The sequence below is a fragment of the Emys orbicularis genome, chromosome 16, assembly GCF_028017835.1.
Source record: "Emys orbicularis isolate rEmyOrb1 chromosome 16, rEmyOrb1.hap1, whole genome shotgun sequence".
Lineage (NCBI taxonomy): Eukaryota > Metazoa > Chordata > Testudines > Emydidae > Emys > Emys orbicularis.
In genome coordinates, this window is record NC_088698.1 from 852,064 (window position 1) to 876,510 (window position 24,447).

General features: G+C 54.9%; 1 protein-coding gene across 1 annotated transcript in view; it reads left to right on the top strand.

The window, feature by feature from the left end:
- TBC1D10A (TBC1 domain family member 10A) overlaps positions 1-24,447 on the top strand; it is a 49,052-nt gene that overhangs the window by 11,861 nt on the left and 12,744 nt on the right. The window contains exons 2-4 of the mRNA XM_065417693.1: positions 11,295-11,394; positions 20,111-20,218; positions 23,528-23,634. Coding sequence (XP_065273765.1) covers positions 11,295-11,394; positions 20,111-20,218; positions 23,528-23,634 — 315 coding nt within the window. The remainder of the gene's footprint in view (positions 1-11,294; positions 11,395-20,110; positions 20,219-23,527; positions 23,635-24,447) is intronic.

Consider the following 24,447-nt stretch of genomic DNA (forward strand, 5'->3'; position numbering starts at 1 on the left):
TGAATACAGATCCAAACCCCCTTTGGATCTTAAAACAAGGAGAAATCAATCAGGTTCTTAAAAAGAAGGCTTTTAATTAAAGCAAAAGGTAAAAATCATCTCTGCAAAATCAGTATGGAAAATAACTTTACAGGGTAATCAAACTTAAAGAGCTCAGAGGAATCCCCTCTGTCTTAGGTTCAAAGTATAGCAAACAAGATAAGCACTCTGGTAAAAGGTACATTTACAAGTTGAGAAAACAAAGTAAATCTAAGACGCCTTGCCTGGCTTTTACTTACAATTTTGAAATAAGAGAGACTTGTTTAGAAAGATGGGGAGAACCTGGATTGATGTCTGGTCCCTCTCAGTCCCAAGAGCGAACAACCCCTTAAACAAAGGACACACACAAAAACCTTTCCCCCCCCAAGATTTGAAAGTATCTTGTCCCCTTATTGGTCCTTGGGGTCAGGTGTCAGCCAGGTTACCCGAGCTTCTTAACCCTTTACAGGTAAAAGGATTTGGAGTCTCTGGCTAGGAGGGATTCCATAGCACTGTACACAGGAGAGCTGTCACCCTTCCCTTTATAGTTATGACACTCCTCTAGTGACACTTCAATCTGTGACCGTTCCTCAGATTTATCACCTACAAAAGCCGGCTCAGGTTTGGGAATCTCCCTAACATCCTCAGCCGTGAAGACTGAAGCAAAGAATCCATTTAGTTTCTCCGCAATGACTTTATCGTCTTTAAGCGCTCCTTTTGTATCTCGATCATCAAGGGGCCCCACTGGTTGTTTAGCAGGCTTCCTGCTTCTGATATACTTAAAAAACATTTTATTACCACCTTTGGAGTTTTTGGCTAGCCGTTCTTCAAACTCCTCTTTGGCTTTTCTTATTACATTCTTGCACTTAATTTGGCAGCGTTTATGCTCCTTTCTATTTGCCTCACTAGGATTTGACTTCCACTTTTTAAAGGAAGTCTTTTTATCTCTCAATGCTTCTTTTACATGGTGGTTAAGCCACGGTGGCTCTTTTTTAGTTCTTTTACTGTGTTTCTTAATTTGGGGTATACATTGAAGTTGGGACTCTATTATGGTGTCTTTAAAAAGCGCCCATGCAGCTTGCAGGGATTTCACTTTAGTCACTGTACTTTTTAACTTCTGTTTAAATAACCCCCTCATTTTTGCATAGTTCCCCCTTCTGAAATGAAATGCCACAGTGTTGGGCTGTTGAGATGTTCTTCCCACCACAGGGATGTTGAATGCTATTGTATTACGGTCACTATTTCTAAGCGGTCCTGTTATAGTTACCTCTTGGACCAGCTCCTGCGCTCCACTCAGGACTAAATCTAGAGTTGCCTCTCCCCTTGTGGGTTCCCGTACCAGCTACACCATGAAGCAGTCATTTAAAGTATCGAGAAATTTTATCTCTGCATTTCGTCCTGAAGTGAAATGTTCCCAGTCAATATGGGGATAATTGAAATCCCCCACTATTATTGGGTTCTTAATTTTGATAGCCTCTCTAATTTCCCTTAGCATTTCATCATCACTATCACTGTCCTGGTCAGGTGGTCTATAATAGATCCCTAATGTTATATTCTTATTAGAGCATGAAATTTCTATCCATAGAGATTCTATGGAACATGTGGATTCACTTAAGATTTTTACTTCATTTGATTCTACATTTTCTTTCACATATAGTGCCACTCCCCCCCTGCACGACCTGTTCTGTCCTTCCGATATATTTTGTACCCCGGAATGATTGTGTCCCATTGATTGCTCTCAGTCCACCAGGTTTCTGTGATGCCTATTATATCAATATCCTCCTTTATCACAAGGCACTCTAGTTCACCCATCTTATTATTTAGACTTCTAGCATTTGTGTACAAGCACTTTAAAAACTTGTCACTGTTTATTTGTCTGCCCTTTTCTGATGTTAGATTCTTTTTTATGTGAATGTTTCTCATCTGATCTGGCCCTTACATTATCCTCCTCCATCCTCTGCTCCTGACTAGAACCTGGAGATTCTCTATCATTAGACTCTCCCCTAAGAGAAGTCTCTGTCCGATCCACATGCTCCTCTGCAGCAGTTGGCTTTCCCCCATCTCCTAGTTTAAAAACTGCTCTACAACCTTTTTAATGTTTAGTGCCAGCAGTCTGGTTCCACTTTGGTTTAGGTGGAGCCCATCTCTCCTGTATAGGCTCCCCCCATCCCAAAAGTTTCCCCAGTTCCTAATGAATGTAAAGCCCTCCTCTCTACACCATTGTCTCATCCACGCATTGAGACTCTGAAGCTCTGCCTGCCTACCTGGCCCTGCGCGTGGAACTGGGAGCATTTCTGAGAATGCCACCATAGAGGTCCTGGATTTCAGTCTCTTCCCTAGCAGCCTAAATTTGGCCTCCAGGACATCTCTCCTACCCTTCTCTATGTCATTGGTACCTACATGTACCACGACCACCGGCTCCTCCCCAGCACTACCCATAAGTCTGTCTAGATGCCTCGAGAGATCCTCAACCTACGCACCAGGCAGGCAAGTCACCGTACGGTTCTCCCGGTCATCACAAACCCAGCTATCTACGTTTCTAATGATCTGATCTGGCTGCTTAACTCGGACTCAGCTTTCTTCAGGAGCCGCTCAAACTTTGCCCAGCTGAGGGGCAGCATTGGCAGCTTGCTGGGAGCCCAAAGGCTGCACTTAGTTTGTATAGAACAGGCTGGATTCTCTCCTGTTTAGCAGAGATGCACTCCGTATCCCAGCATGCACTGTGACCTCTGCTCATGGTGGAGTGTTGCAGGCTGCGGGCTGCACTTCTCGTAGAGATGGAATGGCCCTGACTGTGCTGTAGAACGCTAAGGAATGTGCTCTGCCTGCCCCACTTTAATTGGAATCCGGTTTTGCAGCATGATTGCTTCCAGAGTTATTTCTGTGGCAACACCCAGAAAAAGTGAGCTGGGCAGGATCTGTTAGTTGTGATCTCATTTGGGGCGGGAGTGGAAATTACCGCATGTTCCTCTAGCTGTGTAGCTACCTGTGATCGGCACCTCTGTAATTTGTGGGCATGAGATAAGCCGCTAGCAGCTCAAAGCAGGACCAATCCCCAGACAGATTTTTACCCCAGTTCCCTAAATGGCCCCCTCAAGGATTGAACTCTCAACCCTGGATTTAGCAGGCCAATGCGCAAACCACTGAGCTATCCCTCCCCCCCAATGTTAACCCATTGTTTAAAACCATCCTTGAGCCTGGCCTCTGGCCATCCGTGTGCTCAGCACTGTACCAAAGAGCTTTCGGTCTGAGACCGTGATCGAGGCTGCTGAGTTGTATGAACCCCCATCAGAATCAGCCAGCCGTCAAGGAGTGCTTCTGCAGGTGGCTGTGACATCCCTGGAAGGTGCATGGGCGGCTCCAATACCTCTGCTAGCTGGAGCCAAGGGAATTGGAAGTGCCTTGTGCTGGATCAGGCAGTGTGAGGCATCACCTCCCCTGGGAGATACTACATCCAGGATTTCGAGTTCCCTTACCCTCACCAGGACCCATAGGAACCGGCATGCCTGACGCAGGGGCAGGAGATTTGTCACTGCTGGCTCTGGGCTTTACAATTTCCCCCTCCAGGCGACCTGATCAGTGACAGTCCTGCTGAGAACAGTCGTAGGGCTCTTGTGACTCTCGTAAACATTATCCCCTGCCCATGGCTGATGGCATTCTCGCATGCCACTCCTGTTTCCATACAGGGAGCTTTCTCTGCTTGTGGCACGTGGTTGAATTCCAGTAACTGTTTTCTGTTTCTGTTAATCCGCTGATTAACAGAAACTGTTAATCCGCTGATGTCAGTCCAAAGCTGTTTACGTGTTAGTTTCTGGGCTAGGATACAGTAATCCAATGAGTTGGGAACAACTCATGGGGTCTTTACTTTTGGGGATGGGGGATAGGTGAGATTCATCGCTTCCTCCCCTTCAGATCCCCACCTGCAGCCTTTAGGATCACTGGAGATGCTTCCCACCTATCCTCAGTGCTGCTCCTTCAGTCAGTGTCGTTTGGGGGAGAGGGGGGAGGGGCTCACCCCTCAGGGAAGGAGCTGCTGTCTCTGCAACATGCTGTGGGAGCAGCAAAACAGGACCCTGGGCTGGTGCATGGCAGCATTTTATGGACAGGCCCCTCTGCCATTCCAGTGCATCTTGGTGAGAGGGGATTGCCCTGGCCTGTAGAGGGAAGTTTGGCTCTGGGAAGTTTGGCTCCTTGTGTGGGGCAGCGTCTGAGCCTCCAGGCTAGGAATGGAAGAGCTCTTCAGTATGGAATGGGTGCTGGCACAGAGTCAGGGCAAAGGCTGATTCTTAAACCATCCAACCAGCTGCCAGGTCACACTGACCTGCCCCTTCTCATGTGCCCATCCCCATGGAGTCAGGGCTGTGCAAGGACCCTTAGTTCTTTCCAGGAACAAAGCTCCCCTCCCCCACAAATTAATGCTTTTTAAGAGAACTCTAATGGAGATGGCTCACTGCCTCCTGTGCACCCAGCAGGAGGCTGCTGCCATGTGCAGGAGGCCCGGCAGTGGGGAGCTGGCATTATACGTGGCAAGGAGCACTCGCAGACACGTTAGCCCAGGTCAGAGGCTAGTGGTTTAGCTGGAGGGGCTCTTCTGTAGGGAGGGTTCCAGAGCTGCTGCTCTGTAATCTAGGCTTCCCTCTGCTGCATCCATGCGCAGGGCAGTTTCTAGAGCAGCGGGGAGATGACTTCGCTGGGGGGTGATGGTTCTTGACAGTCCCTGAACGTCAGCTGGTATCAGAATGGGCTGTGGGGGGAACTTTGGGATCCCCTGGACTGGTGGCTTGGGTGGCATGTGCTATATCATCCTGGTCCTGCAAAATATTGACGTGCGTGTGGAACTTTAAACCTGTGGCCCTGTCCCGTTGGGGCGGCGCCACATGGTTCAAGTGCCATGTACTGACGTGCTGGTGTCGGGGTCAGGCAGCCATGGAGCAGCAGATGCAAAGGCGGGAATCCCTGAGTGCGCACAGCTGTGCCAGCTGCCTTTGGGGGACACCCGAGCCTTCCAAGGGGCCCAGCCTACAGAGCGTTCAGCAGCAGCTGCCGAGTCCTCCCCTCCCCTGCCCACCGTCCTGACCTTGTGTGGCGGGTTCCTCGTTGTGTGAGATGGATCTGGACCCTGCACCCCCTTATGTGAGCTTGTTCCAGCTCAACAGACAGGGCCCAACTTCCTGAGCACACTCCTCACCCCGGGACTTCATTGGGTGCTGGGGGCCAGCTGGCCTGGATAACTGGGTTGAATCCCCAAGCTGGTCCAGGTGGACTCAGATGGCAGCTGGGAGCAGGGGTCACCCGTCATCTCTGGGGTTGACCCGTCATCTCCCATAGATGCCCCACTTGGATCAGCGATGCCATCTGCTGCCATTTCAGGGGCCTGTCAGCAGGGCCCTGGGCTGGGTCGTGGTCACAGCACCCCCCTCTGGATGGATGGCTGAAGTCGCAGAGCCCACGGGATGAAGCTCTACACTCACTAGCTGAGCAGAGCTCCCAGCTGTGTGCTGAGCAAGCTGAAGCAGCCAAGTCCCCCCGTTGCTGTGCCTCAATGTGGACTGAACAGCCCTTTGTGTACCTCTGAGACAGGTTAGCCAGTCACCTGGCGCCAAGGGCGGGTGACCCAGGAGCTGCTGCACAATGCCTCTTTGTTCTGCCAGGCTTGGGGTGGGTTCAGGGTTGCAAAGCGATACAGGGGCCCCGCTGTGCCTGCCCCAGAAGCAGTGCTGATCTGCTGGGGTAGGGAGCTCTCCCTCCCTGCTTTCAGCCATGTCTTCTGGTGGTGTCATATTGAGCGTGCAGTCAGCATCAGCAAAGAGCAGCGAGGCGCAGGGGCGTCCTGAAGCGCCAGCCTGATTGCAAAGAGTCAAGGGTCTAGCCTTTGCTCTGCCCTGGTCCTCATGCCTGTCTTTCAGAGCTCTTCCAGAGTAGATTTAGTGGTGGTGAAAGGTGCTACACTGAAGGTCTGTTTATCCCTCTGCGCTGGCCCCCATAATGGGGAGTTTAGTCTCATTGCTTGTATTCCAGTAGCACCTATGGTACCCCCAAGATCAGGACCCCATTGTGCTTGGCGCTGTACATACCCAATGCAAGACACAGCCCCTGTCCCAGAGAGCCTATGGAGCCAAAGGGAGGAGTGGAGAAGGGGGCCAGTATGTTTCCTAGCTTGCAGTTGGGGAAGCAACGCACAGCAATGACTTGTCCCAGCTCACGGAAAGCAAAGAATTGAACCCAGTCTCCAGAGTCCCCGTCCAGGCCCTAGGCTGTCCTTCCACCCGCTCCTTCCTAGTCTCTGCTGAGCCTGCCAACTGATGGTTGTGGGAGGGTTGCCTTGTGACTCCTCCCACTGGGAACTGGACTGAGATGCCACAAAACTCACTTCATGCAGGCTGCCAAACAGCCATCAGATGGTAACGATTTCTAGCCTGTGCTGGCTTGGGCCCAGCGGGCTAAAGCACAGGCTCTGTATCCAGTGACCAGTCCCTGGCACCTCCTGCTCCTGGAGTCCTGGCTCCTGCAGAAAGCCTGGCGTGCGCTCAGCGTGGCGCTGGCATGCTCTTCACAGGCCTGTTACATGGTGGTGCTGGGCATTGGAGGAGCCTGCGATAACAGCCTTCCAAACGTCTGGCCGAAGGTGAGCTAGCTAATCCCATTCACTACCCAGCAGAGGGGAGCAGTCACTGGGCTGTGGGCGGGGGAGAGAGAATAAGGGAGCATCCTGTGCAGCTGTGTGGGGGCCAGGGGCTTGTTTTGTTCAAGGGAAGCAGAGTTTTGGAATAAGATTGCATAATTATTTTAAAACCATGGCTTTGGCCTGGAGTGACCTTCCCTGCTATTGTCTGACGCTGCGGCACGGGAGGCTGCAGAGGGGACTGCTTGGGCTGTGGGTTTCAGGAGAGGGGATGGGTGTCCCTGCTGACCTGGTAAAACATCTCCCCCTCCTCTGAAGGGTGTTCCCAGGCTCCCTTGTGCCCTGGGCCCATGCTCATTGCCAGCTGGAGTCACAGCAGCTGACCCCTCTCTAAGAGCTGTAGACTTGGGGTATGTCGCACTGCAATTAGATGCCTGCATCTGGCCCGTGCTAACTGACTCAGGCTTGCGGGGCGGGCTAGGGGGCTGTTTAATTGCAGCTCTGGGACCCTCCCACTTCACAGGTGCCTGAACCTGAACATCTGCACCGCAATTAAACAGTCCCTTAGCCCGAGTCAGCTGGCATGGGCCAGTTGCTGGTTTTGCACTGCCCTGGTGGCCTGGGGAGCTGAATCCTGCAGGTGTGGGGCAGACGGCCCACGAGGAGCCAGCCTTGCTGGCCTCTGGGGCTGTAGACTGACAGGCTCTGCTTGCCAGGGTAACTGCCTCTGGGCTGTGCCAGCGAATGAAGTCCATTGCCCAAGGCAGCTGCAGCGTGAGTTGGTATCGGCTCACTGGAGCGAGGGGGGCTGAATTGTCCTGTCCTGGCAGTGCTGGCTTCTCTGCTGTGGCCGCATCACTTTCTTGCCATGGGGACCCACGTGGTGTGGGGAGGAGGTGATGTGCCCCTGCGCGCACAGTGTGAGGGCTGGTGACAGCGGCTGGCTCGCTGGGTCACCCTGCACAGACAGCTCTGACCACGGGGTGGGGGGCAGTTAACCATGCGCCCTGCACAAACAATCCACCCCCTGTCTCCCTGGGACAGAGGTGCTGATGTGATCTCCACATGCCTTACCTCCCCAGTTACCTCTTCTGCATGGGGCCCTTCCAGCCCCGCCCCTCACTACAGCGTTGGAGTCTCCTCCTCAGGGACAGCCTTGCCTGGCCTCCCTTCTAGGAGCTGGCCAGCCAGCTTGCATCTCCTCTTATGGGGCAGTCCTGCTTCCTGCCCCTGGTACCCAGTAACGCCTCCACTGGCTCCCACAGCGCTGACTACTGGACGCAGTTGCCCTGGTCCTGTGCCCCAGGGCGCAGTGGGGAGGCTCTAACCTAGCAGGTGTGTGGGTAGGGAGGGCTAGCTCAGCTAGTGCAGACTCTCTCTCTCCCCATGTGGTGGGAGCTATTGATCTTGCTGGAACGTGGGTGGTGAAGAGCCCAAAGGGTCCAGCCAAGCCCCCCTGCTCCCCACTCATTCCCAAAGCTGCTGGCTGTGTGCTCCAGGCATGTGGAATCAGTGGAGGGGAGTGGGCCAGCTGGCGGCTGCCTCTTCAGCTTCTCGGTCTGTGACTGGACCAAACTGACTCTCCCCCCCCCCCCCCCCCGAGTCGCTGCAGCGCTGAGTCCCTCTGTTGGGAGGACAGGCCTTTGGAAAGCTGGTGGGTCTGGTGTCAGTCGGATCGGGCTGGGGTCGTTTGGGAGCAAGGCCTGGCCATCATCCCATGGGCTGCACCAAACTTCCTGCCCTGCTCTGTGCTATGCCTGGTGCAGCTGCACTGTGGGAGCGGCGTTGGTGTAGGGCTGCCCCCGCCCTCTCACCCTGCTCAGGACATGTCTGAAACCCTGCTGCCCTGGGTTCAAATGCTGCTCTGCCACCGACATCCTGGGTAACCGTGAGCTAGTCCCTTAGAGCCCCAGTGTGTAACTGGAGGTAATTCTCCCCTCCTCCCGTGGGAGGAAGAAGTGGCTGGTTGTGAGGCCCTCACTCCGACTATGGTGAGGAGGGCTGTGTAACAGAGGTGGGTGGGGGAGAGCTGGAGTCAATCGCTCTAGTATAGGCAAAGCCAGTAAATGCGGAGCCAGGGCCCATGGGGCGCGAGGCAGAGGCACAGCCTGGTCATGATGGTTCTGCACTGAAAGCAGAAGTGAGGGTGTGACCGTGGCTGTGGTGAGCGTGGTTCTTGCTGAAGGTTAAAGAGGGACATGCTCATTCCACACGGACTGGGACTGTAGCTGCTGACTCTGCGTGGTGACCGAATTGCCTCCCTTCTGCCTGAGCTTGTGTAGTACAAGGGCTAAATCAGATCTAGGCTAAACTCAGATTGTGCTGGTTTGAGGTTTCCAGTATCCGCTACAGCTCAATGCTATTAGGGTGACACAGGCACTAGCATTTCGAGTGTCACTACCGCATTGTATCGCTTGTAGGAAGCAGTGTACAGTAATACTTGGTGTTGGGGGAAGGCTGCGTTACAGGCTGTGGTGGGCTGTCACTTTCCTGATGTGCATTAAAAATCTCCCCCAGGGTATCTGAATTGAATCGAGTTTCTCATGACATGCTGCTTGTTCCCAGCCCAGCGCCTGCTGGGCTCCATCTTACCCGAGTTGGTGGAGGTGCACACAGCTGTTAAAGGATGGTGCACGCCTGTGGCAAGGAGCCCATGTGAAAGGCCTGTCTCCCTTCCATTGCAGGTGCCATCCAAGTTGCATGTGGATTGCTCCTATGGGCGCAGCACAGGCCGTTCCTGGATGCAGGATCTAACTCAATTTCTTGCCTCTCTGCGCAGTGGGTTGGTGCCAGTTCTTTAGCTTCCCGGGCTCAGGGCTTGTGCCGCACTGAGGGATGGTATCTGTAGTGCTGGCTGGTCTCATTTGGATGGGGGCTGGTCTGGGAGGAAGAGGGCTGTGGCTTTGCTTTACACCCAGTAAAAGTCTTAATACCGGTGGAGAGAGTAAAACCGCTGCCAAGTTCATGAGCTCTCAAGTCCATCCTGTCCCAAGCACATCCCTCTGAACCAGGGCTGATCTGCCATCGGATCCCCAGGCCTGAGCCCAGATGTTGCTATTGCTCTGTAGGACAGTCTGGGGCTGGTGGGAGGTAGATCTCTGGCAGACCTGGACCCTGGCTTTGAAGCATCCCCTTGGCAGTACTTGAAGCTGTTAAAAGGGGGTTGGGGCGATGTCTGGTAGCTGGCTTTGACTCCAACTCAGGCTCTCGAAATCCATCCCCCAAACGCAGGGAGCAGAGGCAGTGCAGAAAATGACTGGTAGGAATTGTAGAGGACCTGGAAGGCTGCCTGAGCTGCCGAGGTCAGGATCTGGCCAGTGGCTCCCTGTGAGTAACACCCAGCTCAGGTAGACATGCATGCGCTAACTTGGATCCAGCTAGTGCGCTAAAACCAGCAGTGTGACCACAGTGGTGTGGGTGATGGCTCGGACTAACCACCCAAGTCCAGTCCCTATTGGATGGTTAGCCTTGGCCACCATGGTCACACCACTGGTTTTAGAACACAGGCACAATCTTCCTCTACCTGAGCTGGGAATTGCATCTCCCTGCTGCAGTGTAGATGCACCCTAAGAAACTGGTGCTGCCAGTTGTCACCGGCTGCCAGTCCAGAGTCTGTTAGTGCAGCACCCTGCCATATTTTGTTCAGAGCTCTGAAGTTAACGCTCCTGCCCAGTAGAGCAGGGCAAGGGCTGCTGCCTGTTTCTGTGTGCAGAGTGGCCCACGTGCTCCAGGGTTCTGGAGTAGCTTGATGGCGCCTGTATCTTGTTCTTTCTACTGCTTCTGGCTCAGGAACCAGACACTGACTTACATTGCTGCTGTTAAAGGTTTAGTACTTGGGGCCTAATCAGGCCTGGGCCCCCATTGTGTTAGCTGCTGTGTAAATCTGTCCAGACGCAGTGCCTGCCCTGCTTAGCTTACAGTCTGACTAGTGGCAGCTGTTGCTCCCCCTCAGGCCATCGCTGGCCAGTGTCTGACTGGCAGAGACGTGGGGAGCTGGCTGGGAGTGGGTCAGGAAGGGTGGAAGGAGAGGAATGGGCAGGCCAGGCTGGCGTCATTGCTGGTGCGGTGGAGGTGGGGGGTTGGCAAGATGCAAGGCTAGGTAGAGAAGGGGCACCTGGGAGGGTTCTCGAAGGTGGGGCCAAGGCGCTGGCATCTGCGGTGGTGACATGATGGGAGCTGGTGTAGGTAGCAGAGCAGCAGGCCGGGAAGAGGAACCTGCACGCAGACTGGAAGGACAAGGTGGAGCGCCAGGGACCAGGACAGAACAGCCTGGATTGTAGGAATGCAGCAAGGTGTGATGCTGCTGGGCTGCAAGGAGAGGGCCGGGGGAGTCGAAGCTGAGCCCCGGGTTAGAGGTCTGTGTCGTGAGCATGCAGAGTAGGAGGGTTGTATGCGAGGGGGATTCTCAGCAAGCACTTGTCCAGACCCCATTGTCCTAGGGAGCCTGGGCGGGTTAGAACCGTTCCCCAGGTGCTCCAGGCGGCAGGGAGCAGCGCAGGGGGATGGGGCGCATTGAGCAGGTGCTCTTGGAGGTGAAATCCTCTGAAAGGGCTGCAGGCTCCCAGTTCCACTTGCTGTGAGTGGAGCGATGCTAAATCCTGATTTGGTGGCTTTGCCCCATGTGACATGTTCTCTTCTCTCCCCGGTCCCCTAGGCTGGAGGAGGTGCCGCTGGAGGTGCTGAGGCAGAGGGAGTCCAAATGGCTGGATATGCTCAATAACTGGGACAAATGGATGGCCAAGAAGCACAAGAAGGTAAGTGCACCTGAGAGCTCTAGTGCTCTTCTCCCAGCTGTCCTGTAACCCTGGCTCTGGCAGTTCTCACTTCAGGGCGTTGGGACCCAGAGGGTCTGTGTAAATGCCCCTGGGGCTGGGGGTTTCCTTCCTTGGTGTGAGTTCCCTCTGCCTAACCCTCTCCAGACACCTCAGCTGTGCTCATCCAAGCAGGGTGCTCAGAAGTGTGAGCAGAGGACTGATCATGAGCTGACTCATCCTGGGAGCTGGGTAGGGAGTTTTTCTCACAGGCCTCTCTCATTCAGGGAGAGAACAGTGGGGTTGGGTGGTGCCCTCTCTGCCTTTCTGGGAGCTGTTTGGCTTTAGCTGCCGAAGTGTCACTGTACTGGAGCAGCTAGTGGTGGGGCAGCTTGGCCTTAGCAGAGCCTCCTTTTCCCCCACTGGGGGGTATCCTAATCTGAAGGGGAGAGGGGCCTGGCCCACTTTGTTCCCATCTCTCCTGGGTCTTCAAAGGCAGCGCTCCATGTTCAGACATCAGCTCTGGGGAGCCAAGCATTGGGGGGGGGGAGGGGAGAGGGGAGGGGAGTGCGCTTAAAGGTTAAAACCAAAATTCCTTCCCAGTCTAACACTTGACTTAACCCTGAATGTTTGAAATCCACGTTTCCTCACCGATGCTGCTTGCTCCACTGTGTGGTCTGCTCGGACTACGGAAATATGCTAGTCAGTTTCACTTATGGCTTTGTTCCCTACGCCTGTGCTGAAGTGTTTGCATTGCAAGTACAGAGTAACGGGAACGCAAACGACGTTTTCATTGACACCTTTAATTTCATTGGCATCATGGGAATCTCAAACTCTGAGCTTTTGTCTGTAACTTTTCCTTTTTGGACCTGAATGGACGTGGCTAAGGGCTTGGCGACTGTATAGCCACTCGCTGGCTGAACCCCTTTCGGAGGAGCCATTTCCTCTTGTGCCAGAGTCTGTTTTTTCATCCCTGGGAGGGGATCGAACTTTTTAAAAATGAAAAACAGACCTGCAGAGCTCAGTGCAGTGTCTTAGCTAGGCCTGTGTCTGTAGTGCTGCAGTGCCCAATGGCTCAGTGACAATTGGAGCCCTGCTGAGCAGCGCCCGGCTCAAACGCGGACTGGCGCTCTGCCCTGAACTTAGATTCCTACGTCATCTCTATCTAGGTCAGTGAGGTTTCCCATAGATTGCTAATCTGCATCCATCCCTGTCTTGGCAGCACAGTTCTGTCTGGAGTGCAGAGCCCACCTGGCTCCTACTTGTTTCTCTGTTACCGTCCCTAATAAAACCAGATGCAGTTGAGGATGCTTCTGGCAGCATCTTTCCTAACTCTTGTGCTGTTCCTCTGAGCAGAGCAATCACTCATTCTACTGCTTGTGTCAAGTCCACGGAGCTCCCAGGAGAAGGCAGGTGAGCAGGCCAGGCGAGCTCCCAGGCAATCAAACTGCTTTCGCTAAGGCCTCTTGCTAGTAACGCAGGTTCCAGCCCTGTGGTGGTGCCCCACCTGCATACTTGCAAGCCTGAGACTTCCTCCTTGCAGCTAGGACTGATCCCTGCGCAGATCTCTGCAGCACTGTGCCCAGGGTCGGACTGAAAGCGCTGAGCAGCCTTCCAGTGCTGCACTTGGGGCCGAATGTCTAGGGCTAGCTGTCAGGAGCAGAAGAGTCCCAGCTTGCTTCCAGGCTGGGAGTGGTTCTTTGGCGGCACCACAGCTGTCCAGTCTGTGCAAGGCTGTTCTGGGGTAACTCCCTTCATGCAGACCTCCCTACCCTGAAGCATCAAGACTGAACAGCTCTTATTATCTTTAGCTGCCGATGTCAATGGTCCCTTATCCTGGCCTGGTGAAATCCAACTGTGCGCACGCTATGCTGTGCGTGCCTTGGGCTTCAGCATTCCTTTTTAGTGTCACCTCATTCTCACCTTGTGGGTCTGGTTAAAGGGAAACGTGATCACACACTGCACATGTGCATCCGTGGTAAGGGTCCCCTCAAACCTCCCCAGACTAACCGATCAGCCTGGGCATTGTACGTGAGCACTGCCTTCCTGTGCACTCTTCCAGGGTAGGACAGCCTGAAATGGACAAGTCCTACTGGAGAGTGAGTCCCATTGCTTTAGTCCAAAGCCTGCCCTCCCTTCTCATCCCATTTGGAGAAAACAGGCTGCTTAGTCTCTACACCATTCCCAAGCACCGAACTCTCCAAATCCTCTCTTCGATTTTGGGGTTGGGCAAGGGCAGTCGCACAGGCAGGTCTGAACTGAGCTCCCATTCCTTGCTTCTGCCTGACCCGTCCATTCCACTGTTCCTCTGTACAGAGCAATCCAGGGAAGGGGAACTTCTAATGCTAGTGCCGTGAGATGATTGAATGGAGCCAACAGCCAGGCTCAGCATTTCTGGCTCTGCCGCAGCCCAGCGGAGTCGCGTGTCTCCACGGAGCAAACACTTGTCCAGATCCCATTGCAAAGGGCTGGTAGATGATTGATAAGCCCAGGGTCTCTGCTGGGGAGGGCTCACTGGGCTTAGGCAGAAGCCAGTCCCCATCTGCAGTGCCCCAGAACATGTGACACTTCCCCTCAAGCTGACCAGAGGCTCTGGCCTGGCCTGCGTTCCATGAATAACAGAGGGCTGCCAGCGCCTCTTGCTGAACATCGGTGGCAGGGCTAAGGCTGGGGGGAGCGAGTCTGTTCCTGGGGTGGGGGGGCCCTGTAAAATCCCAGCACTGGGGCCCCTCACTGCTCTGCTTCTGGTTTGGCAGCCTTCTGTCAGGTGTGCGTAGAGTTGGGGGTGGGTGGGGAATGCGAGTCATTATCACCAAGACTTCCCTGCTGCCCATGGTGTTAACCAGGATTCTCTGTCTCCTGGCATGCCGAGACTCCCTCCTGGGCCTGTTCCCGCCCAGCCCTTCTCAGGTGCTCTGGAGAAACTGCTCAGCAGCACACCCCAGGCACCTGGACCCCTCACTTCTGCTTCTCCCTGCTCTTCCTTCCCGGTGGGCCCTCCAGACACACCGCTTTGGCACGTTGCTCCGGCTTCACCTTCTCCCTGCTGTCCATCGCTTCCTACCTTGTCAGACTTTGCCCACCAGGCATTTGATCCAGAGCCTCTTCCTGTCTCTCACTGCCCCCAGAAAGGATCAGGACGGGTGACCCGGGGAGAGGTTCTCATTCTGCAGATACCGCTTGAACACTAGAGTTAAAGTAACAAGTGAAACTGGCAAGACTTCATCAGCGGCGATCCTGAAAAGGGAGGTTGGACTGTTCCCAAGGGCAGGTGCAGAGGAGAAGGGGCTCTCCACTGGCAGGGACAGGGTGGGAAGGAGAAGGGATTGCTCAGCGGGCCTCAGTGCCTGGCAGGGGGTGATTCTGAACTGGCTCCTGGTCTGAATGGGGAAGACGCGGGGCCGCAAGTGGGGAAGGAGACAGGACCGCACTCTGTGCGGAAGAGGATGGCTGGCAGAGCTATGCACAGGCTGGAGTGGAGAGCTGGGACTCCAAGAGCCTCTCTGTGGGGGGCAGTGGGCTGAGGTTAGAGGAGGTGAAGGCCTAGCTTTGAGCTGGCAGCACTGCTGAGGGATGGCGCGAGCAGGTGGCGCTGGTGCTGGGATACGTGGGAAGGCAGTGCAGAGTTAGTGGCTGCCCACCAGTGTAGGGCCCAGTGCGGTATGGAAACAGCAGGACTCTGGACGTTACTTGTGCTTAAAATCCTGCCTGCCAAAACCAGTTCAGCCCTCGAGCCTGAGGCACAGTATCTGTGAAGCCTGGGATGCTGCAGCTCTGGCCTCGGCTCTTCCCATCCCTGGCACAAAGGGCTGCGGTGAATGAGCATCCAGGTGAGCTTTCGTGGCCTAAAAATCTCAGGCATCTTGGCTGGGCTGCCATCCCCTCATGGCTGGGTTCAGCTCCCAGATTTGCGTCCTCGTTCCCTGCGCTGCAGGGCTTGCACCTGGGCCTTGTTCCCACTGTCCCCGTGTGCAGCCTTGTGCATGGGAGAGGGGAGCGGAGCTTGGCGGTGACTGTACAGCTGCATGGGCGCTGCCGAGCTGAGTAGAAGCCAGTGCACGGGTAATCCCTCAGCCTCTAGCTGTCTGTGCAGGGCCTGGCCCGGGTGCCACTTATCCAGTGGGATAGCTGACCCGAAGATGTTCTTGCTCCCAGCTCTGCTTCCTCCTTGCCTGTGAAACCAGTGGGAAGGGGACTGTGGCTTTAAAAGAAGCCGTCAGCGTTTCAGAGATGCCTGCTGCTCTGGGCGCTGTGCACAGTGCTTCCTGTTAGTGTGAAGGCCCTGCGCTGCCCAGGGCCTTGCTCTGCTCGGGAGTTGTTTGTTCAGGCTGATTGTGTTGGAAGCTGCCCTGGCGCGTAGACCAGGAAGTGCTGTGTTTCCAGGAACACGGTTCTCACCTGGGGTGGGGGCTAGCACGTGCAGTTACTGCCCATTGTTGAGTCTCAGCCATGCTGCCTTAAGCCAAAGCAGCTTCTGCTAGGCCAGATGTGACTGGTCAGTAGCTCGGCGGCAAAACAGAACGGCGGGTGCCGGGTGGACAGATCACTGCAGTTCTTAGAGCAAGAGCAAACAAGCCCAGTTCCAGCTCGTTCTGGTGACAATCTGCCTCCTGAGCTTTCCTAACGGGGGGTTGGGATAGCTCAGAGGTTTGAGCATTGGCCTGCTAAACCCAGGGTTGTGAGTTCAATCCTTGAGGGGGCCATTTAGGGAACTGGGGTAAAAATCTGTCTGGGGATTGGTCCTGCTTTGAGCAGGGGGTTGGACTAGATACCTCCTGAGGTCCCTTCCACCCCTGAGATTCTCTGATCCTATGGCAGCTGATCAGAGCGTGGCCCATCAGGGAGTAGAAGCAGAGCCGATGGGGATGCAGCTGGAGCACAGCCAGCTGAGGATTGCAGGACTGTGCTTTCCTCTTGTCTGGGATCTGGGCAGCCTGCTGGATAATGTCCCATAGCGCATCTCTCAGAACTCTCCAAGGGGTCAGCGGTCAACTTCTGTGCCTCAGTTTCCCTACTTGTACTGACTTGCCCAAGGTGTCACAAGTCAATGGCAGAGCAAGGTCTAGAACCCTGTATGGGATGAGAGGTTTCTGATTATACAGAGGGGTCACTGGGTTCGGATTCTTCCTCTCACATAGCTGACTGCACCCCTCCAGTCCCCCCAGTACCAGTGGGGCTGTGGGTGGGGCTGCGATTCCAGCATTAGCTGCCTTTCCCCCTACTGGAGATGTCCCCCTGCCTGGCCAGTGGCGCATTGGGGTCTTTGGTAGAGGAGGTGTCTGCTGGGCTGATCAGCACAGCCTCAAACAGCTGGACTCCTGACGGAAGCAGCTGCTACAAAGTGACTGGGCCATGCTGAGAGGTGCCCCTAAATCTACCCTCTGCCCCCGCCTGGGCCATAGCCCAGGGTTGCGCTCCCCCTGCCGCCACCCCCGTCTCCTCCTAATCTCGCTGTTGTGTACAGAGAAGCTGTTTCTAGCATCATTAAGTGTCAAGATCTGAGTGGCAGCTCAGGGTTTTGGTGAGTAAGTCCTGGCTGGGAGCCGTGGGTGCTTCTAGGGCACTGGAGAGGCTGACAGGTCGGCTTTGGTAGCCCTAGTGGCAGATGTGTGGCAGGTTCCCGGACAGACCATGTACTGTGGGAGGGCTGCGTAAGGAAACCTCAGGGCGTCTTCCTGCGTTGCCAGAGCTGCCTCCATGTGGCAGGGCTTGGGCAGGGCGACTGGAGCAGCCCCACTGCGATCCACTGACGGCCACTTCCTTGATCCGAAGGGACCCCTGGGACCCTCTGACCTAACACATGCTGAGAACAGCCCTGAACGAATTCCTGTCTGACCTGGAGTGTCTGTTGGAGACACTTCCGACGCCGGTTTAAAAACTGCCCACGATGGAGAATCCACCATGTCCGTTGGTGGATCGTTGCAGTGGTTAGTTACTCTCGCTGTTAAAAATTTGTGCCTTATTTTCCCGTCTGAATTTGTCTAGCTTCAGCTTCCAGCCATTGGATCGTGTTATCCCTTCCTCTGCTAGCCTGCGGAGCCCACTGTCCAATATCTGTTCCCCATGTAGGGACTTAGACTGATCACGTCACCCCTTACCCTTCTCTAAGCTAAACACAGAGCTCCTGGGATCTGTTGCTCTTAAGGCGTTTTCTAACCCTGCAATCATTCTCAGGCTCTAAATTCATCTGGCTGAATAGCCCATTGGGCAGTGGTCTCTGCCTCAGCCTGTTTCCTGGCAGCCAGAGAGCTCTACTGATTCTCCTCTTCGTGGGGAGGCAGGCAGCTGCCTCGTGCTTTGGACTTTGGTCCCAACTGAACACGTGCATCCAAAAACTACTGCAGGTTGTGGACGTTTGACACAGTTGGCAGCTGCGGCGGCTGCTGCTACCCCTCAGGCCTGGCCTGGCCTGTGGGTAGCAGGGGGTGTGGCAGCTGGTTAGATTGGAATGCACTGGCAGTGCTGGCATGGGAAGGTATCTGTCACTGCTCTTGCCTGGCTCCAGCCACTGCCATTATACTGCAGCCTTGACTTAGCCAAAGGATGTTCTGATGGAAACGCTCCCTTGTTCCTCTTGCACAGAGCTACTGAGAGTTGTCTGGCTCCTACAAGATGGTCCAGCTCAGCAGAGTCCTTTTTGATACACCATGCCCAGTTAACCTGTGGAATTCACTGCCACAAGATGTGGCCAAGAGCTTAGTAGATTCAGACACTTATTGGGGCAAGTGTCCGATCCTTATCTACTATTGCAGTACACAGGGTAAGAGAGAGAAGCCCTCATTCCAACTACTAACTGATGGAGGTTGGGAACAAACTTCCTGGGGTGACAGGTTATTCCTGAACTGCCAGCTGGTGGGTTTTTGCACCTGCATCTGAAGTAGCTGGAGTTGTCTGCTGTGAGACAGGGTATTGGCCTAGATGGGTCTCAGGTCTGATGTGCTGTGGCAATTCCTAGGCTCCTAAGAAAGGGTCACTGGGGCCCTCCACCTCCTGGCTGCGAAGGTCGGCATTGTGGTGGGAAGCCAGCTCGCACTGCTGTCATGGGGGGAGTGGGGCTGATCATTTGAGCTCACTCAAACACTATGTTGGTTTGGATGCACCAAAGCTATAGTAGAGTCAAGCTTCCCCTCCCCCAGTGGGGGAGACGCCTCCTGCAACACTGCTGCCTCTCCTCCCTGGAACGTGCCACCTCGTGCCCAGCAACCTAGCCCTGGCTCAGCACCAGGGCTGCAAGGAGGAAGCAGCTTCCATATGTCTGGCTGCTTTCCACTCTTCCTCTGTGTGCAGGCACTCAGCTGTTCTCTGGCATTGCAGATCTTGTATGAAGGCTGCGAGGATCAGTGCGCCCCAGGAGCCGGGAAGGGCTGTGTTTTGTTTCATAATACAAATCCCCAGCCTAGTCTGTGTTGTGGCTGAGTCCTGGGGAGGGCTGATCCTGATCTAGACCCTGCTTTGTCTTGTTGCTGACGTGGACTGTGAAACTGCAGCCATCCCCAGCTCTGGCTGCTGTCTCTGAACCTTTAAACTTTCCCCTGCGCTGCCCAGAGGCAGCCGCCCCTCCCCGGAGCTGCAGGGAGCTGTTGAGGTTGAGGAGTTTGCATATTTGCATGGTTCCCTTGAAATCATTAAGGAAGCCCTGGTGGCTCCATTCTGCCGGTGAATGGCTTGAATTGAATTCCTGGGGTTTCCTGTTAGCTTTGCTCAGGGAGCAGGGAAGTGGCTCGTTATCCGTTATCCGCCCTGGGACGCTCCCAAAATGCAGATTCCAGATCCCCACCTCCTGGACTGAGAGGGCTCGAGCAGCTCTTTGGCCACAGCTCAGCTGCCTGCAAAAACAAAACTGCAACACAATCTTGTTCCTCTGGTTCCTGGCGTGAAATGGCAGCTCCCTCAGATTGCCCGGGCTTGCAGCAGCCAGGTCCCTCTCCCAAAGCTGAGGCCGCATTCAGGAGCAGGGCTGGGGGGACAGAAGAGCCACCAAAGCAGTTGCAAGCCCTCAACCCCTGCAGGCAGCCTGGCATCTCTGCTGGCACCCTGGGGCTGCCGCCCCCAAGATCCCAGCATGGAGCTGGGCTGATCATTCGCACAATGTGAGGGTTCCTAATGTGAACTGGTTCCTGATGCTGCAGGAATTTTCCTCTGAGCTTCCCGAGCAACTCGAAGCCTTGACTGCAGCTGCCCCAAGCTGTGAGTTTGATCCCCAGTCTGCGTGTTGGTGCAGGAGGGCGGGAGTGCTCTGGTTCTCCGTGTGCCTGAGGGTCACCCCATAGCGTGCTCCGAGCTGTACAGTGCCAGTGTTGGCAAGATGCCATAGTGCCGGCCAGCATTGTGTCTGCATGCCCGTCCCATTGCCTCTGTCAGGTGCTAGCCCAGCCTGGCCAGAACTTGGAGCCGGATGTAAACACAAGCCTGTGGTGCTTCCCACAGAGCTGGGGAGCCAGCCTCGGCCTCTGCGCCAAATTGCCTTCTGCTGCTCTCCAGTCGCCCCGCAGTGTGCCTCACTCGCTGTCCTGCAGTGCTCTGTTCAATCAGCTGCTGCCTCTCGCCCAGAAGTGGCTGCTCTTTGGGTGAAGCAAGTCTGTGAGCATCTAGCTAGTGAATCGCTCTGGGGTGCCAGTTGCTGGATGCATGTTAGATTGCTGCTCTCCTATCTGTGGCTAGCCCCCACGTTCATATCTGCCCTGCTGGGTTTCAGTGCCTGTCCCCCTTTGCCTTTCAGATCCGGCTGCGCTGCCAGAAGGGGATCCCGCCCTCCCTGCGGGGCCGGGCATGGCAGTACCTCTCAGGGGGCAAGGTCAAGCTGGAACAGAACACTGGCAGGTTTGATGTAAGCAGTTCTAGTTTTCTCCTCTTCCTGTATGATCTGCAGCTCCCCAGAGGTTAGCGCTGCTGGTGCTGACTGCAAAATGAGCCCAAAGGACGTGCCCATGTGGGACGCAGCTGGCATCTAGGGAGGCCACCCGAACTGGGATGACCTGCCCGTCGCCTGCAGCAGCAGGTCATAGCAGCTCTCACTTCCACATTGCCCTTCGCACCACTGGGACTGGATCTCCCTCCAGCATCCAAAGGGGCCACACCCACGTGTGCTGCCCAGAGTGTTAGCAATTCACGGTACAAACTACCCGCTCTGGGCCTTTGCACGGGTTTCCCTGACTTATCTGAGCTTTTGTTACAAGACCAAAACGGTCCCAGCCTGTCTGGTGTTGGTCTGTCCCTGGGGCTGAGGTGAGGGGCTTGGGGGCCAGTCTGAGTGGTGATATTTTGACTGGCTTGATCTCCCCGGCTCCAATCCTGCCCTTTTGGTATCATCCATCGCTGCTCGCCCAGCTGCTGCTGTGCAGGGCTGAAAAGCTGCATCGATCTCCTGTTTTAAACCCCTGGTGGCCGTGATCCTGTATCCGGCAGACACTAACCCCACCAGCTGCAGTGTGAGCATCCCATCTTGTATCGGTGCAGCGGTCGGTTCCCCCTTCCCTGCTAACGCTCTCGGGTAAGAATGCAGAATGCACATGCCTGACCTCACCGAGGTGAATGGCTCTGTGTCAGCTCTCCATAGTTCAGTATTCTATGTTGGGTATAGACACGTGTGGCTACAGTCGAGACAGGTACCGAGGCTAGTGCCAGTATAGCAGTAGCAATGGGGTAGACGCTGTAGAATAGTGTCTGTTTCCGATCAGGTGGCCGACTGCCAATCCTTTCCCAGAGCTTTCTGCACTCTCTCTCCCCCCCTTCCCCCCCATGGCCCGAAACACAAAGGGGCAATCCCAAAATCAGGGCTTCGTGGTGCTAGTGTCTTGTGGCCATCGCCCCGATCCCACCCCATTGCCCCAGCCTTCCCCAGACATAATGTCCTACAGGCACCTCCAGCAACTGCTGCCCTGGCATCAGTAAAGCTAGGGGTTGCTTAGCACGTGCAGCTGGACACAAGGAGAGCCAGCGCAAACTAGATCTATTTTTAGTACCGTCGCCCATAGCAGCCCCAGTTGTGGCCCAGGACTGTGCCAGGTGCTGTACAGACACCGCTCCGAGGGGCCCTGCCTCAAAGAACTCAGTGCGACTAGCCACCCACAAGTGCTCCCCAGCACTCCCTCTATGCAGTGAATGTTGCTAGGGAGAAGGGGCTAACTGGCAAACAAGCCCCTCCCCTTCGGAGAAGAGGTGGGGGAGGGGGATTTTTGGTCTCCCCTCCGCCCCTTGCTGGGAACTACTGAAGCAAACCTGAAAGCCAGGGCTCTTCTTCCCCACCACTTCCCCATAATGCCAGCTGCCCTCCTGCTGGGCTGTGCTAATCCCTGGGTATGGATCACTTAACCCTGATCAGCCGGTGATAAACACATTCCAGGGAGATTAGCACAAGAAACCTGAATTGAATGGAGTGAAACAAAGAGGTCAGAGCTGCTCTAAATGAAATCCACACTGCAGCTGTGTCTGCTACAGAGATTACCTATTGGGGAGCAACTGAGCGCGTTCAGCTGCCAGTCTGTGCTGGGTGACTCTTGTAGTGTGGACAGGTGGGTGCTACCGTAGAAGATGAGACTGATCCCTCTAGGTCAGGGCTGAGGCCCCCATTTGAGGCTGGGGGGCAGGAGGGGGCACTTGCTGTGTGCTGTACTTGGGCTGAGGCTAGCTAGGACTTCATCCTCCACTCCCTTTCACCAGCTCAGAAGAGCAAGTGCTGGGTCTAGGTGTAGCTGTGGCTCCTGTGGCCACCTGCTTTGACAGGACAGATGAGCTCCAGCCAGCCTTGCGAAGAGGCCTTCTGTCAAGTTTCCTGCTGCTGGCCTCCTCCAATTCACCAGATTGGTGGCTCTGTTGGGGAAGCTCTCGCCTGTCACTAGGGAGTGGCAGCTGATCTGATGACAAGGGGAGAAGTATGGCAGCAGTAGGGATGCTGGTAGTGGGGGCCCAGGGGCTGACGAGAGCAGAGGAGCTCCCAAGTGGAGCGGATGCAACCTGAGCTGGCTGTCCCAGACTAGCCACGCAGGGCAGTTCTTGTTTATGGCTCACCTGCTTGGAGCCATTCCCACAGCCCTTGGAGTCACAGCCCTTGACTTGCCAGGGCTTGCGTGTGGGACATGGCCCGAAGGAAGAGCTGACACCACAGCTGGGAGTGAGAAATGCCAAACCTCACCTCCTCATGGATTCAGGTTTCCATAGCCGCCGTCTGACTGAGCCTCTGTCACCCACCCGTAGGGGCTGCAGGGAAGGGACCCAGGTGTCTGAGGTGTGGGGGAGTGAATGTGGATCTGAAACCTTGTCCCATCCCAGCTGATAAGGGCTAGGGGGAGTCCCTTGGATTGTGCAGCTGGAATCTCTTCTCTCGTGGCTCCCCACGCAGGTGCAGGGCAAGGCACTTGGGGTTCTTGTCCTCTGACCCTGTTTTGGGATGATCTAGGGAGACAGAAGCTGCTTCACCATAAGTTGGAGCTCATTCAGGCTGTGCTGTGAGCAGTGACTGCAGGGCGCCAGGAGCCTCTCCCTGCTGGGGTTGCACTCGAAGTTTCTGAACAGGCAGCCACCAAATAATGTGGTATTGCTGGCTGGGGCTGAGAGGAGCCATTGACCGTAGGTCCTGGTGCGTGCACAGGCTGCCCCGGTTCATACTGCCGCTGGCGGGTCGTAGCTGCACTAAGATTAGGGCTGGCAGAATTGAGTTTTTAACATTGTATGATTTTGATGGATATCGGTGTTTGGTTTTGAGCATCTTTTTCAATGTTTGTTGATTTTTAAATTTCACAGTTGCAGGGAATTATGGGAGCGTTTGACAGTTTAGTGACAGGCACTGAGATTCAGAAAGTTAAATTTTATAAACGGTTAAAACACACATTGTATATTTTGACATGTGATGTTGACAAAGTAAATACCCTTGATCAAGAGATCACACCTGTTTGCACTATTCATTTGAAACAAGCCTCATTCAAAAGTCAAAATCGCTGGGTTTTTACTCTGGTCTCAAACAGTGTTTCTTACTTGCCTAGCTGTAAATTTCATCATCATCCATGGAAATGTTCTTCATCGGTTTCATCCTTCCAAGCCGAACTAAGACCTCGCTGAGAGGTGAACATGATGTTTGAGGCCAGTGTGTGGTGAGCTACCCCAGCATACTGTGGTTACTCATGTGCTCTCTCCTTCCTAGGAGCTGGATCTCTCGCCAGGGGACCCCAAGTGGCTGGATGTGATTGAGCGGGATCTCCACAGGCAGTTCCCATTCCATGAAATGTTTGTGTCTCGGGGAGGACACGGGTAAGAGCTCCCACTCTCTGCCATGTGACTTGGTTGTTTGCAGCATCCATAGGGCCTGGTAGCTGAGGCTCTGGGCTGAGCCAGGTTACCTGCAGATCAGCTCAGTAGAGTCTTGTTTACTCCCTTCTCCAATGTCGCATCTGCCTCTAGCAGCCAGCCCACCCTGGTGCTCAGACCCAGCAGTAATGGACATGGGCTGAGAGTTTAGGTGGGCCGGCTCCCTCTGTTGCTCATCACCTGTTGCTGGCTGTCTAGCTCCATGTTGGCACTCAGTCTTTGTGCAGGTCGCACTAGAGCCCCTTGACGGGCCTGGGGAAGGGTCTTGCGAGAGGGACGCTATGGGGTGGGAGGACGTGGACACGTGATCAAACAGCAGAGGGAGGGGGAGCTGGCTATTCACACGAAGCATGGAGTGAAAGGGAGATGTGTATATAGCAATGTTAGAGGCCTCTCCGGGTTACCTGGTAACCAGGCATGTCCTGAGCTGTGTCCCTCTGTGCGGATAGCTGCAGGCCTGGGCACGTCGGCCAATAGAGCGTGACTGAGTAGCTGGCTGAGTCGTCTCCCATGCTGTGAGTGCTGCACCCGCCAGCCCAGGTCTCCATCACACCAGTGCCAGGCTCCCAGTGCAAGGCAGATGCTCCCTCTCCCATCTGGAGAGGGAGTCGGAGGCTGGTTGTAAGCCCCTTGATGAAACATGACTAACCTTGTTGAAGGGCTCCAGGTCTGAGAGGATGACAGGGCTAACAGCCTTGAACGCACCCAGTGAGAACAAGACACCAGAGCTCCCTGGGGAGTGTTGCTGATGAGATC